This window comes from Bubalus bubalis, chromosome 7 (genome assembly GCF_019923935.1).
Source record: "Bubalus bubalis isolate 160015118507 breed Murrah chromosome 7, NDDB_SH_1, whole genome shotgun sequence".
NCBI classification, from domain to species: Eukaryota; Metazoa; Chordata; class Mammalia; order Artiodactyla; family Bovidae; genus Bubalus; species Bubalus bubalis.
The window spans coordinates 116,092,117-116,107,504 of record NC_059163.1 but is presented as its reverse complement, the minus strand read 5'-3'; the positions used below and the strand labels follow the sequence as shown (position 1 = coordinate 116,107,504).

The 15,388-nt window shown below is 41.5% G+C and overlaps 1 protein-coding gene across 4 annotated transcripts in view; it reads right to left on the bottom strand.

Annotated features, from left to right (window-relative positions):
- Positions 1-15,388, bottom strand: part of PRDM5 (PR/SET domain 5) — a 250,533-nt gene that overhangs the window by 174,531 nt on the left and 60,614 nt on the right. For all 4 annotated transcript variants that reach the window (XM_045166318.1, XM_045166317.1, XM_045166320.1 and 1 more), the window contains exon 3: positions 369-491. In XM_045166318.1, coding sequence (XP_045022253.1) covers positions 369-491 — 123 coding nt within the window. The remainder of the gene's footprint in view (positions 1-368; positions 492-15,388) is intronic.

Genomic DNA, 15,388 nt, shown 5'->3' with positions numbered 1-15,388 from the left:
GCCTTTCCCAAACAATAACACAGAACATTGTGCCATGAGCCAAATAAGCCATCAAACAGAAAAACTATCAACAAACATTCACTGAATGAATTAAAAGTACTTGAAAGCAGAATCTGCCAAGGATAATATCAGACCATGTAACTCATCCCCTCAAGAATTCTCATAAAGTCAGTGATCTGGTGTCAATTTACAGCTGGGCCTGCCCCTTCCTGCATATGCTGACTAGATGAGACTTCTCTGCTTTTATGAGTTAGTTACTGTTATTTGAAGCAGGTCATTTGGAAATAAATTTAAAACAGGGAGAACAGTTATAAATTAGTTCATTCCCCTCAATGTACAGAGTACAAAGAAGAAGCAAATAAGCTCACCTGGATGGCAGCCAGGTTCTTCTGCTCCTGAGACGGTGCCTCGTGGACAAAGCGAAGCCAGTTGGAGTGTCGCGGGTTGGTAGCGTCCAAAATGTACAGGACTTCTCCCTTACTCCCCCGAACCTGAAACGTAAGAGTGCCCGAATTTACACTTGAAGTTAGTATTAGCCGTACTAAACAGATTAGCCAAACTAAAAATAACACGGTATTTTTTCATAAGTATCACCTTTCTATTAACAGGTGTTGAATAGATGCTGGATTAACATCCATCCCTTAAACATACATACAAATAGAGCCTGCACTTTCATTTGATAGATCTAGATGACTCACAAATGCAATCAATTCTCAAAACATCCTGTGTTGATAGCTCTTTTCTGGTCAAAATTATTTATTTGTAGGTACAGTTTAATACATGTGTCGCAAATGCAGTTGTTTAGGGGATAACCATAGTTGCAACACGTGTTTTTTCCCACACAAGAGGGCAGTGAGGCTTGGTTCCTCAAGTGGCAGGGGCTGGAACAAGCATCTCAATTTCTCTCTCCACCTGCTTACTGAATCATTTCCACATGTGGACAATCTGCTAATCTAACCAGTGGAATTGGACATCCACTGGGCTACAATTCACATTGTTACCAGTGGGTAAATAAAAAAGTTCAATTTTGTCGTTTCATGGCCTGCTGAAGTCTTGCTGAGCGAACAGTTGGCTTTGTTTCATGCCATAACACTGCTGTTCAGATCTACTCAACTCTCAATGGAGGGAGGGTTGTAACTGCCACAGGACCAAGGACTCCACTGGACACTCTTGAATCCAAGTTGCTTTGAATCTAACTTCTTAAAACTGCTGCACTGTAAAGCTACAGCCACTTGCTCAGTTTAATAAAACATACACCAATCTTTACCCAATGCTCATTTTGAGTTTATATTCAACTGGAATCAAGTACAGGACGAGGGAAGGAGTGAGTGATTAGCACTCCATATCTCCAACACAAAGTAACAAAAATATTAATATGAAGACTATATCTTTACTGACTCAGGGTGGGGAAAAACAAACTCCAGATTTCAAAAATTTTATTTTATAAAGTAAAGAAGAGGGTCGCAAACAGTTGGACATAACTTAAGTGACTGAGCACATACATACCACGGTGCCAGATACTGCTAATGCCCTAGGAATTTTTCAGTGAACAAGACAGACAGACGAAGCCTGGGCCCCACAACACTCAGGAGCAAATGAGCACAGACTAGAGCTTCAGTCACAGGAGGAGGACGTGGAGTAAGGGGAGAAGGGCTCTTCAGGATGGAGTGGTCAGGCAGAGCCGTGCTGACAAGGTGACCAGAAAAGCGTTCTAAGTGAAGACAGGGCACAGGCCAGGTGAGAGCTCAGGAAGGCCGTTTCCAAGCCAGAGGGAACAGCCAGGAAAGGACACGTAGAAAGGCCCTGAGTTGGAAGCAAATTAAGAACAGCAAGAAGGCCATAAGGCTAGGACAGAAGGAGCAATGGAAAAAGTGGTGGGTGCTGAGATCAGACAGACTGACACAGGCCAGATCACAGGCACTGACTGGAGACAGGAAAGTTACCCCAGACGGTGAGTGACCCAAAAGCTGCCGTGTAAAAGCGCCTGCTGCACGTTCTACAAAGACCACTATCTCAAGATTCTAACACATATTTTCTGGGAAAAAATACAGTTAGCCTTCTCCTTGTATTTCATATCTGCCATGTTTCTCAAACAATTCTTGTTTTCTTAAGGGTCCAAGGATCCTCAATAATCATTTAAAAATCTCTGTAATAAACAGCAGACCTTCAAAAGGCAGGGATTTAATTTTCAATACTGAAACTGCTCAAAGAATTTAAGACTATAAATACCTCTTGCTTGTGTCTTGTATGTTTAGGCGTGAAGCTATGGGGATTTCTCACTAAATAACAACCTCATTCTGAAATCTGTGTTGGGAGGCCCTGAAAACCGCCCTCCCCGCCTGCTCACCCATCAGTTCAGAATCCTGACGCCCACTGCGTAAAGCCGCAAGTGTCCAGCCACACTGCTGACACAGACAGAAGTGACATGGCAACACTTCCTCAAGAGGACCCCAGGCCACATTTCTTTAAGCAGAGTAAAAGAAGTAACTCTAAGCATCTGAGTATAAATTCTCCTTTCCAGGCTCCGCCATAGCTATAGTAACAGAACTGTTTATATGACCAACAGCTAAATTAACCAAAACAGGTAGCAATGCCACTAGATACTAAAAAAAAAAAATTATCTCAGAAGTGAAATCTAAAATCTACAACTGTTTCTGAAATCCACACAACCCAGCTAATTCTACATCAGGAAACATCAGCATGACTGCCATGGCATATTGCATTTGAGAGACTACCACTACTTACAGAAACGGTTAATGATCCTTCTTAATCATAAATTTGTTACTCAGTATGTAGTATGACACTCCAATACTTTGGCCACCTGATGCAGAGAGCCAACTCAATGGAAAGACCCTAATGCTGGGCAAGACTACGGGAAGGAGGAGAAGAGGGCAATAGAGGATGGGATGGTTGGATGACATCATGGACTCAATGGACATGAGTTTCAGCCAACTCCAGGAGATAGTGAAGGACAGGGAAGCCTAGCATGCTGTAGTTCATGGGGTCACAAAGAGTTGGACCCGACTGAGCAACTCAACAACAAATTAAGCACAATATATATCAGATGTGTTTGACATTTGAAATTCATTCTTCAAAGATGTGTAACATAACAAAGATTTCTCCATGACTTACTACAATAAGCCCATTTTACGAAGGGCATTGCTTGTTCCTTATTTTTTCAGCTTTTCCCCAGGTCCTCTGGCTCCAGCTATGTTGAATGACTCAGTAACTCATTTCCAGTCCATTAGATGTATGCACTTTCTGGTTATCTATTATCTTCTCACATCATATTTCATCTTAAGAGACATGTACAACTTAATTTTTTGGTAAATTATTATAAGACTGTCACTTTCAATAATCTAAATCTATATATTACTGCTTATAGTCTCCTAACAACACTATAATGACAGACTATAGTGCCCTACAACATTTACATCTGAGATAACTTTTTTGTTCACTAACAGAGCTGCTGCTCATTTATTTTACTCTAAACATTTTTATCCAAATGATGCTTAAGTTCCTACCGTGCAGTCTTTACAGGCCACCTGCTTTCTCTAGTTTTCTAGTGGCTGGTCCTTTCCTCGTTTCCTCCATCCCAGTCTCTGACATTTGACTGAAGCTGTTGGGTTATTGCTCACATGACTCTTACCTTCCTACCCTAACCCCAGCATTCTCCTCACTGAAATACCTAAGAGAGACATCCAAGGATAATCTAATCCATCGTTCCTCTTTCTAAAGAAACTAAAAAAAAAAAAAAACTCCAGACAGATGGCTATTATTAAAGGCTCCATTTATCTATTTTGATACTGAACCCTGAGTAATATAAATTGAACTTTTTTTTTTTTTACTTTACAATATTGTATTGGTTTTGCCATACATCAACATGAATTCGCCATGGGTGAACCTTTTTAAAGACTAATGAATAAAGAAGACTCAAAATTCTTGTTAGTATCATGTTCCAGCATCTGACCTTTGCAGTGAGTGTGTATTGCTTTTCCTTTCAAAACTAGTCTTCCCAATACCATCTTATTCTATTTGAATTTTCATGGAAATGAAGCGTATTGGTTAATGTCCTATTGAGGACTGTCTTCTGAATACCAGGGTCTATAAAGAAATCAGAGGACGAAATGGTGGGATGGCATCACCAACTCAATGGACATGTGTCTGAGCAAGCTCAGGGAGATGGTGAGGGACAGGGAAGCCTGGCGTGCTGCAGTCCATGGGGTGGAAAGAGTGGGACACAACTGAGCAACTGAACAACAACAATATGGAAGTTAAATTTTCATCTTACAATAAAAACCATCTCAATTCCAAACTCTGATTTGCACAGGCTTCCTAAGCCAGTTACATAAAAATAAGTTAGCTAAATTAGGAAAGGAAAAAACACTTTCACGTGAAAATGAAAACCTTCCTCCCTTTAATCAAGTCATTCTCTCTAGGACTCTGTCACTGTACATTAAATGAAAGTTATCATTGTGCAGGAACTTGGCAGGTTCTTGTCTCTGTCGAATGCTTCTGACATCACTTCTCAAGGTCCAAGACACTGTGCCGGACCTGTCTTTATTTCCAGATTAAAGATTAATGGCATTCATATAAAAGGAATGAAGTTACAGTATGAATGAACTTGGAAAACATTATGCTAAGTGAAAGAATCTAGTCTTGAAAGACCATATATTATATGATTCAGTGATACAAAATGTCCAGAATAGGAAGTAAATTAGTGGTTGCCTAGGTCTGTGGGGACTAGGAGGTAAAAGGGTCATAGCTAAAGAGTACAGGGGCTTCTTGAGGCTGATGAAAACATTCTAAAATTGATTATTTTAATGATTGTAAAACTCTATATACTAAAATCCAATTTGAACAGTAAAAAAAAAAAAAAAAAAAAAAAAAGATTAATGGAATTAAATATATCACAGTTTGCCTTCCCATCCAGCAAAGGACAGAAGAAACCACAAAAAGATTCAGCTCAACAACAACAAAAAAACCCTAACGTGTAAATGAAAGAAAAAATTGGAAATATATATAAACAGTTTTTCTTTCCTTCAATTTAAATATTCCGTTAAATTGGGTCAACTATAAACAGAGAAGCTTATTTATTTTTTGGATGGTTCATGTTCATAGTAGAAGGGTCTACAATGTTACTCTATTATTTTCCTTCAATTATTTTGAATGCCTGAGAAATTTTTCACTTAGTACATACAAGGCATCAGCCTTCCCAGGGCAAAGCTAATAGCCAGATTTGTCCCCAGACATGGTAATATGTAACCAATGGAATTTTACTTAACATATGGTAAAATTTAATGACAGTGAAATATAATTAATTCCAAAAATACAGCAATAATTTCCTTAATTAGAAGTCACAATATGTTATGTTATATAATTTATTAAAGAAAATATATTTTCCTTTCTGTCTTTCAACAAGACTTTTCAAAGAATTTTAAAGAAGTAAGATTTAGAGCATGGATGTATTTAGAGGATAAATTGTCATCATGTTTTTGTATTTAAATTACAGGCATATTTCTGCAATTGTTTTTAAATGAAGTAAGGCCAGATGCCCTGCTTTCAGTATTTTATTACCCAGACTTCAGGACATCTTTAAGACCACAAAAAACTAAGTGTGCTCAAATACTCGATTCCGACAGCACACTGTTGTCAGATTTAAACTAGAGAGATGCACTTTCAGGGATCAGCAAAGACCATCCCTAGGAGACTGTAACGATTTAGAGTTTCTAAGCGAAAGCTATGTGTTTTTTTTTCCTGTTGATTTTTCAAAGACTTCGGTCTCAAATTCTTCCTAGCTTTGGTGCCTTTAAACACACACACACAATGACTGTAGCATACCCGCCTTTATCTCCCCCACACACTATCCCATAGTCCTGAGTCACAGAAACCCGTCCTCAGATGGGAAAGCACATGGAGAGAAAACACAGGCCTTGACAGGCCTTCAGTAATGGCCTTGACTGAGCACCATCCAGAATATAATACACACAAGAGTAAATGACTTAAAAGGGCCAATGAGCAAAGTCTCTTTTTCATTACCAATAATTACTGCCCTAAATATTTCAAGCTGGCATTCTAGGGTGATAAAAATGCTGGACTAGAATTCAAAACGCCAGATGTGATCCAAACTCTGACTGTGAGTCATGGGAGACTCATTTCCTCCAGCTGAATTAAGCCATGGTCTCCTGACCTCTAAGATGGGAATGACAGTCCCTGTGCTGACCGCACTGTGGGAGCATCAAAGGACTAAGACGCATGACTGGCAGAGAACCCACCTACCAACACAGGAGACATGACACGGATTAGATCCCTGCGTCGGGAGGATCCCCTGCATCTTCAGGAGGGCACAGCAACCCACTCCAGTATTCTTGTCTGGAGAACCCCAGGGACAGAGAAGCCCGGCTGGCTACGATCCAGAAAGTGGCAAACAGTCAGGCATGACTGAGGAGACTTAGCACAGCACGGCCCACTGAGGTAGGCGAGGCTCACAGCAACTAACACGTTCTCAGAGAGGACACTGCTTCCACCAGCACAGCAGGGCACACATGCACCATCCTCCTGCCATGTCAACTTGTTCAAGGAATATACATGAAGGATACCCTAAGAATAGCATCAAACCCAAACACACACAAGTCACCTCTGCTTGGACGCCTGAAGTGAAAGCAGGCACCGTCACCAGGCAGTAGCTAACCCAGGTGTAGGTCAGCTTAGCTGACCTTCCTCCTTAAGTCAGATTCCAGCGTGCTGCCCTCCCTTCAGTAGCTTGAATTTCTCTCCCAACTACAGCCCTTCAAATTTCTGGAGGCAGCAGTATGTACCTCTTTCCCACACTTTCTCTTCTCCCAGAAAATAACTCTCTCCTTGTCTAAGGTGATAAATGTTCCTCTACTATCCTGGCTGCCCTCTCACAGATGTACAATGATTTGTGAAAACTCCCTTCACACAGTACAGAATTCAGCACACACAGGACTACTGTGATGTGGGCACTATTTCACTATTCCACAGTAGCTTAGCTGGTAAAGAATCCACCGAAAAGCAGGAGATCCCAGTACGATCCTTGGGTTGGGAAGATCCCCTGGAGAAGGGAAAGGCTACCTACCCACTCCAGTACTCTGGCCTGGAAAGTTCCATGGACAGAGGCGTCTGGCAGGCTACAGTCCATGGGGTTCCAAAGAGTCAGACACAACTGAGCGATTTTCACATTCACTTTTCTACTGATGCAATTTAAAATCACAAAAGCTGTTTTGATTGCCACATCTTATATTTACTGAGGTTGCCTTTATAATCACCTAATCTATATCAAGAAAGCTCTCCTGATACTGTCAAAGATGTGAAGGCAAGTTCTAACTGAGGAACTCAGTCAGGTTTACATACATAAGCAAATCCTGCGCTTGGGCACCTGACCACTCAGAGATGGAAATCTTTTGTCTGGTCCTGTCTCAATAAATATTTTATTCACTAAAAGCTCAGCTAATGTGCCTTCTTTTTTAAAACTGCCATTGCCTTCATTTCCTTTAAGAGTTAGAAAATATTTTATAAGAGGTAATGGGAGACTTGACTTCAAAAGCACTCCATACCTTGTCTTTCAGTTCAGTTCAGTTCAGTTCAGTCACTCAGTCATGTCCGACTCTTTGCGACCCCATGAATCGCAGCACGCCAGGCCTCCCTGTCCATCACCAACTCCCGGAGTTCACTCACACTCACGTCCATCGAGTCAGTGATGCCATCCAGCCATCTCATCCTCTTTTGTCCCCTTCTCCTCCTGCATCCAATCCCTCCCAGCATCAGAGTCTTTTCCAATGAGTCAACTCTTTGCATGAAGTGGCCAAAGTACTGGAGTTTCAGCTTTAGCATCATTCCTTCCAAAGAAATCCTAGGGCTGATCTCCTTCAGAATGGACTGGTTGGGTCTCCTTGCAGTCCAAGGGACTCTCAAGAGTCTTCTCCAACACCACAGTTCAAAAGCATCAATTCTTCGGCGCTCAGCCTTCTTCACAGTCCAACTCTCACATCCATACATGACCACGGGAAAAACCATAGCCTTGACAAGACGGACCTTTGTCTTTCAAAGCACTTGTAAAATGGGACTAATTTTTTTAAAGAAGAAATAACTGACATGACAACGTGAAAGACACCGTGAGAAGCACATCATCATTTTCACAGTAAATTCATGAAAGAGCCTTAGCAGTGTAACCACTGTCCCCTCCTACACTTTTACAAACATGTTCAGGCAGTCAGACTTCAGTGATATTTTGGATAGGCAAGTTTTTTACTGCATAAAAAATAAAATATAAAACATTTAGCTGACATTAGCTTATGATACCCCCTGCTTTAGGGGTTTTCTATAAAGAACGTACAAAGGTCAGTGCATAAATGCTGGCATCCATTCTGACTGCTTAGTGGCCTTTTGGTTTACTTCCTGATTTTGTCAACATCCTAAGCAGGTGACTTCTCCATAAGTAAAGTGTTATTTCACTAAGGAATTAGAAAACCATATTAATAAAGTTAGCATGTCATTTCCCAATTTGGTATAATCCATCAAATCCATCATATACAATTCAGAAAACTTTAAATCTAGTTAACATTTTATGAGCCTATAGTGTTGTCAAAATTTTAATACAGATTTGAGACTTATACAGACAAGAGCCTTGAAGTCAGCTTCTGGAGAATTCTCCCTATGGTATACTAAAAGGTACACAAAATATGCCAAATATAAGAAAATTTTAGTAGCAAAATTCTAATTAGCAGACACAAAAACATTTCAAAGGTTTCTTTGTGTAAAAAACAATGATAATCTCCAAGATCCTAAGATCGCAGTCTTGATGCTGTTTTTAGAAGAGGATGCTTGGTAACTGAAAATTTCTGGGCAAGGTTAATAGACACACTGAATAACAAAGAGCTCTGTGCAGTCCACAGGGAGAAAAAAATGAGAAAAAGAAAGATCCAGGTTTCCTTTGATTCTAATTTGAGTTATTTCCTAACCCAAATTGCACTGGTAGTCACTGTTTTCAGATTTTTCCTAAATACACAGTTTTTCTACAGCTATTAATATTGAACCTACCCAGCCTATTTAAATTAATTGTACTTTACATTTACATCTTCAAAATGTATGCAACTCAATAAACAAACAAATGTCGCACAGAGTCGGACACGACTGAAGCGACTTAGCAGCAGCAGCAGCAGTATGAGAATACACCTAAAAAATAAAATATTTCCCAATCACTAACGTTCATCATTTCCTTTCTTAAAATCATCCAACAATCACAGTTCTGTGATGAAGAATTCTAAAAAGGTAACAGTCATCAGTAAACAACATTTATTGAACAACATCTACTATGCAGTCCTTTACTGGTTACTTTAAAGTATGCCATGAGAAGCTACAAATGAAATTCTAGAATACTGTTCCTTTATCCAACATCCTCAGTATTAATAAGGACACAGAAAACACAATTTTTAAAAGAAATAACAAAGCAAAGTCTGATTATCATAAGGTAGATATACACACAAACTTCATTCATTTCAAAAACAGTACACACAGGTGTAAAATAAGAAACTCTGCTGAGATCCTGAGGATGGACCAAAGTAAAAATAAAATATTAGCAAAGAGTATGTTATAAAAAGCTTCCAACAGACAAGGTTTGCTAACAGAGTAAACCCAGCAGGCCCGAGACCAGCGTGTTTACAAAGGGCCTGCTGGAAGTAAGACTGGCCCTTGCCTGGCATGTGGGAACTTGGAGTTCCCAGGATGTCCCCTGTCAATAGTTAATGAATAAGGGTGGTTCACTGTTCCTAGCAGTATAAACACCATGGTTTACGCTGAAAACCTGCTTTTCTTCTGGGAATCTGGAATCGTGGTACATGCTAGGCAGAAGGTGGCTACAAGCCCCAAATAAAAATCTTGGGTACTAAGTTTCTAATGTGCTTCCTTGTACAGAAACCTCACATGTGTGTGCTCCTCCTTCATCACCGGGAAAAGCGTGAGCTCCGTGTGACCTCTCACAGGAAGGAGGGAGCGTGATGAAATTGACGCTTGGGTTCCTGCAGGTTCTGCCCGTGCCTTCTTCCCTCGTGAGCCAGCTGCGTCCATCACTGAAGAAAATCTTCCCCATGAGTACAACTACAAGCTGAGTCTCACGAGTCCCTTCAGGGAATCTCAGAATGTGGGGGTGATCCTGAGATTCCCGAACATATAAGATAGTTCCAGTTGCTGAATGGACGGCATACACACTTGTCAACAGGAGAGGTAGAAAATCATCTGGAGATCAACAGTTTTATCATACTTATATGTAACTTCCACAAATTAAACTACAACCATTCAATGAAAGGAAAAAATAAGTAAGAAAAATCAAAGAAAGAAAATAAATTTAGACAGTAGGGACCATTTCTTTTCATGGCCCATAATGGCAATGATATGAGATTACTGCCTTATGAACTAGTTCTAAGTCCTGTATAGGCTGTGACTCTACACCAGAGAATATTATCACAATAAAAGAATGGTAGAGTACTCTTGCCTGGAAAATCCCATGGGCGAAGGAGCCTGGTGGGCTGCAGTCCATGGGCTAGGAGTCAGACACGACTGAGCGACTTCACTTTCACTTTTCACTTTCATGCATTGGAGAAGGAAATGGCAACCCACTCCAGTGCTCTTGCCTGGAGAATCCCAGGGACGGGGGAGCCTGGTGGGCTGCCATCTATGGGGTCGCACACGACTAAAGCCTTAGCAGCAGCAGCAGCAGAGCATTTTAGTCATTTTGTGAGGAAGAGGCAAGATAAATGATACTAGTAAATTTGGTTGGGAAGAGAGTAAAGAATGATGGAACTCAAATTTGGTGGTTCAAACAGTAAAATCAGAGAAATAATAGGAAATAAATGGGAAAAGTATCCATTAGGAAGATTTGTGCTTCATAAAAAACAAACGTCAAACATAACCACAAATCAGGATCCACCCCAGCAGGGATTAGCTCCTCAGTAACAATATACATATGAAGAAAGAGGGAAAAGTAGAAAAGATAATTTAGCTGGGAAAGATGAAGGAGAATGGATGATGGGAGGCAACCAACAACTTTAATACGCAGGATGGACTGTGTACAGAGGAAAAATTTTATGAAAGGAAAAAGAATTAACAGGCTGTTACAATGACCTAGATGTGAAGTAATAAGGCTCTGGAAAGAGGTAATGGCTATAAAAATGAAAACGATGGGTAACTGCAAAATAAACAGCTGGAGAGAATCTGGTTTTGGAACTGATTTAAGATACAAGCCAAGGAAAAAGTGGCAAATACTCCAAAACTGCAAGCTCCAGAGATCAGTCTCATTGATACTAATGGGAGATTGAAAAGGTAATAACTATTTGAAAGGGAATAATAAACAGGAAGAGATTAGTCTGACACTCCACTTGGGGATTTTAATGTATAAAAAGAGGACTTAAAAAGAAATGTTCTTTTGAGATAAGAAAACAGAGTTAAGCAGAGGATGAAAGATAAGGGTGGGAAGCTTATGTCTTAAAAGTTAGAACCTAATACCTGAAAAATAGAGTATAGAAGAAGAAAATAAGAAAGCCCACTCCTCTAGAAGGTTTGAATCCAAAACAGACAAAACCAGATAGGCATATTTAATGTAGTTATAAGAAGGAATACAAACACAAAATTTAAATAATGTTTATGTCATATGCAAGCAAAGAAGACAGCAGAAAATTCTTCTCAAATCCTCCTACACATCTAGCCCATCAGGTGGGTTTGCCAAGGATTCCTAACTCTCTATAGCTCTCGCGATACAGCAGAAAAATGCTGAAGTATGACCCTCACACATAATTCACAGAAGGCCCTTGAGTGCCACCGGACAGTATTCATAAGGAATTACAAATTACCCTCCAAATTACAGAATGTTCAGAAAAAGAAGCCCTCTCCAAGGAGCGGATCTCTACTTGCTCCTAAAAGTTTATGTAGGTTCCTCATTCAAAATTTCCAGCTGTTTCCAAAATATACAAGCAGCTCATGCAATTCAATACCAGAAAAACCACCAACGAAATCCAAAAGTGGGGAGAAGATCTAAACAGACATTTCTCCAAACAAGACATGCAGATGGCTAATAAGGTCTCAATGCTGCTCGTTATGAGAGAAATGCAAATCAAAACTATAACGAGATCTCCTCACACTGGTCAGAATGGCCGTCATCAAGAAATTTACAAACAGTAAGTTCCGGAGAGGGTACGGAGAAAAGGGAACCCTCTTCCATTGTTGGTGGGAATGTAAATTAATATAGCCACTATGGAAGACAGTATGGAGATTCCTTTAAAAACTAGCAATAAAACTACCATGTTCTGTGCTGTGCTCAGTCATGTCCAACTCTTTGCAACCCCATGGACCATAGCCCTCCAGGCTCCTCTGTCCATGGGATTCTCCAGGCAAGAATACTGGAGGGGGTTGCCATTTCCTACTCCAGGGGATCTTCCCAACCCAGGGATTGAACCTGCATCTCTTGCATCCCCTGTATTGGCTGGTGGATTCTTTAACCACTGTGCCACCTGGATTTTCGGTAAAACTACCCTATGACCCAATAATCCCACTACTGGGCATATACCCTGAGAAAGTCATAATTGAGAAAGACACATATATCCCAATGGGTCACTGCAGCACTATTTACTATAGCTAGGACATGGAAGCAACCTAGATGTCATCAACAGATGAATGGATAAAGAAGATGTGGTACAGATATATATAACTGAATATTACTTGCCCATGAAAGGGAATGCATTTGAGTCAGTGCTAATGAGGTGGATGAACACAAAAGAGTGAAGTAAAAAATAGAAAAACAAATATCATATATTAATACATGTATGGAGTCTAGAAAGATGGTACTGATGAGCCTATCTGCAGGGCACCAGTGGAGACACAGACATAGAGAACAGGCTTATGGGCACAGGGCTGGAGGAGGAGAGGGTGGGGCAGATGGAGAGAGCAGCATGGACACAGACACACTAGCACGTGTAAGGTACACAGCCAGGGGGCTCTGCTGTAGACTCGCAATCAAACCAGCTCTGGGACAGCCTAGAGGGCGGCACTGGGTGAGAGGTGGGCGGCAGGTGGAAACAGGGCGTAGGTATGTATACCTAAGGCTGATTCAGGTTGATGTCTGGCAGAAACCAACACTCTACTGTAAAGCAATTATCCTTCAATTAAAAATAAATAAAAGTTTAATTATGTACTTAAAAATATATACAAACAAACACTTTCCAGTTGAAGTCCTTACTTCCCATCACCTGAACATGAAGAGAAGGATGGCCTCGGAAGGCGCCCCAACACCCATGTTACACATGCTCTTACTGTAGCTCACTCTCTAGAATCCTTCCAAAAGGCTCAAGTTGCCAGGAACAGGATCACTGGCACAGGGGCATCACCCTGCTACAGACCACAGGTCTGGCATCAATAATGCTCTGGCAACTAAAGGCCTGGCAAGGAATGCATTCAAAACTGGGACACAAATCCTGCAGCAGAGGATGTTTTCTGATAAAGAAAGCTGGGGGTTTTCCCCTGATCTGATTTCTCTGTAGCTGGCCACGAATGCTGGGGCCTAGGGAGCTGACAGAAATGAGAACTCCCCTAGGTAAGAGCCCGTCAGAAAAAGAATCTTAGGTGTTCCAAGGGACCCATCAGGAATGTGACCCCTTTCAGAGACCTGGAGCTTACTGGGCTGTTTCTGTGGGCTCCAACTCCCCCACTCAGGCCACTGAGTCCTCACTCTCAAATCGCCATGCCTTTGAGAACAGCACGCGTTCTGCTTGAGAAGAAGATGGGAGGACACTGAGATGATTCAGTCCTTGCTGTTGCTAAGTCCCATGTGGCTCAGTGGTAAAGATTCTGCCTGCCAAAGCAGGAGACACAGGAGACTGGGGTTCAATCCCTGGGCTGAGAAGATCCCCTGGAGAAGGAAATGGTGACCTATTCCAGGATTCTTGCCTGGAAAAGTCCATGTACAGAGGAGCCTGGTGGGCTACAGTCCACGGGGTCACAAAGAGTCAGATGTAACTGAGCACACACATTGCCAAGTCAGCCCTAATGTCAATCCCGTTCCAACTCTGGTAACACAGAATCCTACACTTTCATTTTTGATTTATTTTTCCATGGGACAAATACCTGATACCTCATGCCCAACCTATTCCCCAAGTGACTGGGATCCTATCCAGCTTGCTTTATACTCAATATAGTCACTCTAGTCATTGGATTCCTTTCCCTCAACCCCAACCTTTTTAAATAAGGCACAGTCATGCAGTGTTAAAACTCATCCCAAATCAGATGAAGGACAGAGCTGGTCCCTGCCAGCTGGTGCTCCTTGGTCCTCTACAGGCCAACAGTCCCACTCTTCTGAGATGGGTAATCCAGATGGCAGATTACGGTTCCTGGCCTAGCCAATGAGAGACTCCTCGGAGACGGATCTTCTACATTCTTCTCTACCTTGGGACTCAAATCCCATACCTGAACCTGCTCTGCCTTTTCCTGACCAAGAGCACAGGATCTGACCATCCCTCCCCTCCCCTCAATCAGAGCATCCTAAACTACTCTTGTTCAGATGTCAAGAAAAGCTCTTGGACTTGAGGCATGTTTTGACCATGATCTACTAACTGAACATAAAGAAAATTTGCCAACTGAGTATTTTTCCACATTGACTCAAAAACCTTCACATCCATCCTCCTCACTGTCCTGATTTCTCTCTGTAATTCGCCTATCTCCCCGTGCTAATGCCTACCTAGAAGCTGCCCATTTCCTGCCAGAAGCCCAAACTCCTTGGCATGACACGCTGGCATGCCTTGTCTCAGCTCAGCTCACTCTATCTCCCACAGCACTGCGTCCAGGCGCACACCTACACATTCCTAGCCCGGATCACCGAAGAACACCATGTCCACAGCCTGCAACGCGGGAAAGCACTCACACGTCACCCACGGGTGAAGGCAGAGTAGCTCGCATGAGTCAGGCTCCAAAAAGACAGAAGGCTCTCATTTGGGTACCATGCCACTCTTACTGAACACGTCTTTGATTAACTCAAATTCATTCTATGGAAACTGAAATATGAAAGAAAAGGATACTGCTTTAAATAACAATAATAGAAATACAACAGCTAACCACGGAGTGATTATTATGTTAGGCACTTTGCTGAGTACCTTTATAGATGTCATAATTTACTCCTCAAAACAATCTTATGAAGTAGGTATTACATAGTAACTACATTTAATAGATAAGGAAACTGAGGCACAAAGAGAATATCTTGTTTCACAGCTAGTCAAGTACCTGTGTGCATGTGTGCTAAGTCGCTTCAGCCTTGTCCAACTCTGTGCAACCCCACGGACTGTAGCCTGCCAGGCTCCTCTGTCCCTGGAATTCTCCAGGCAAGAATCCT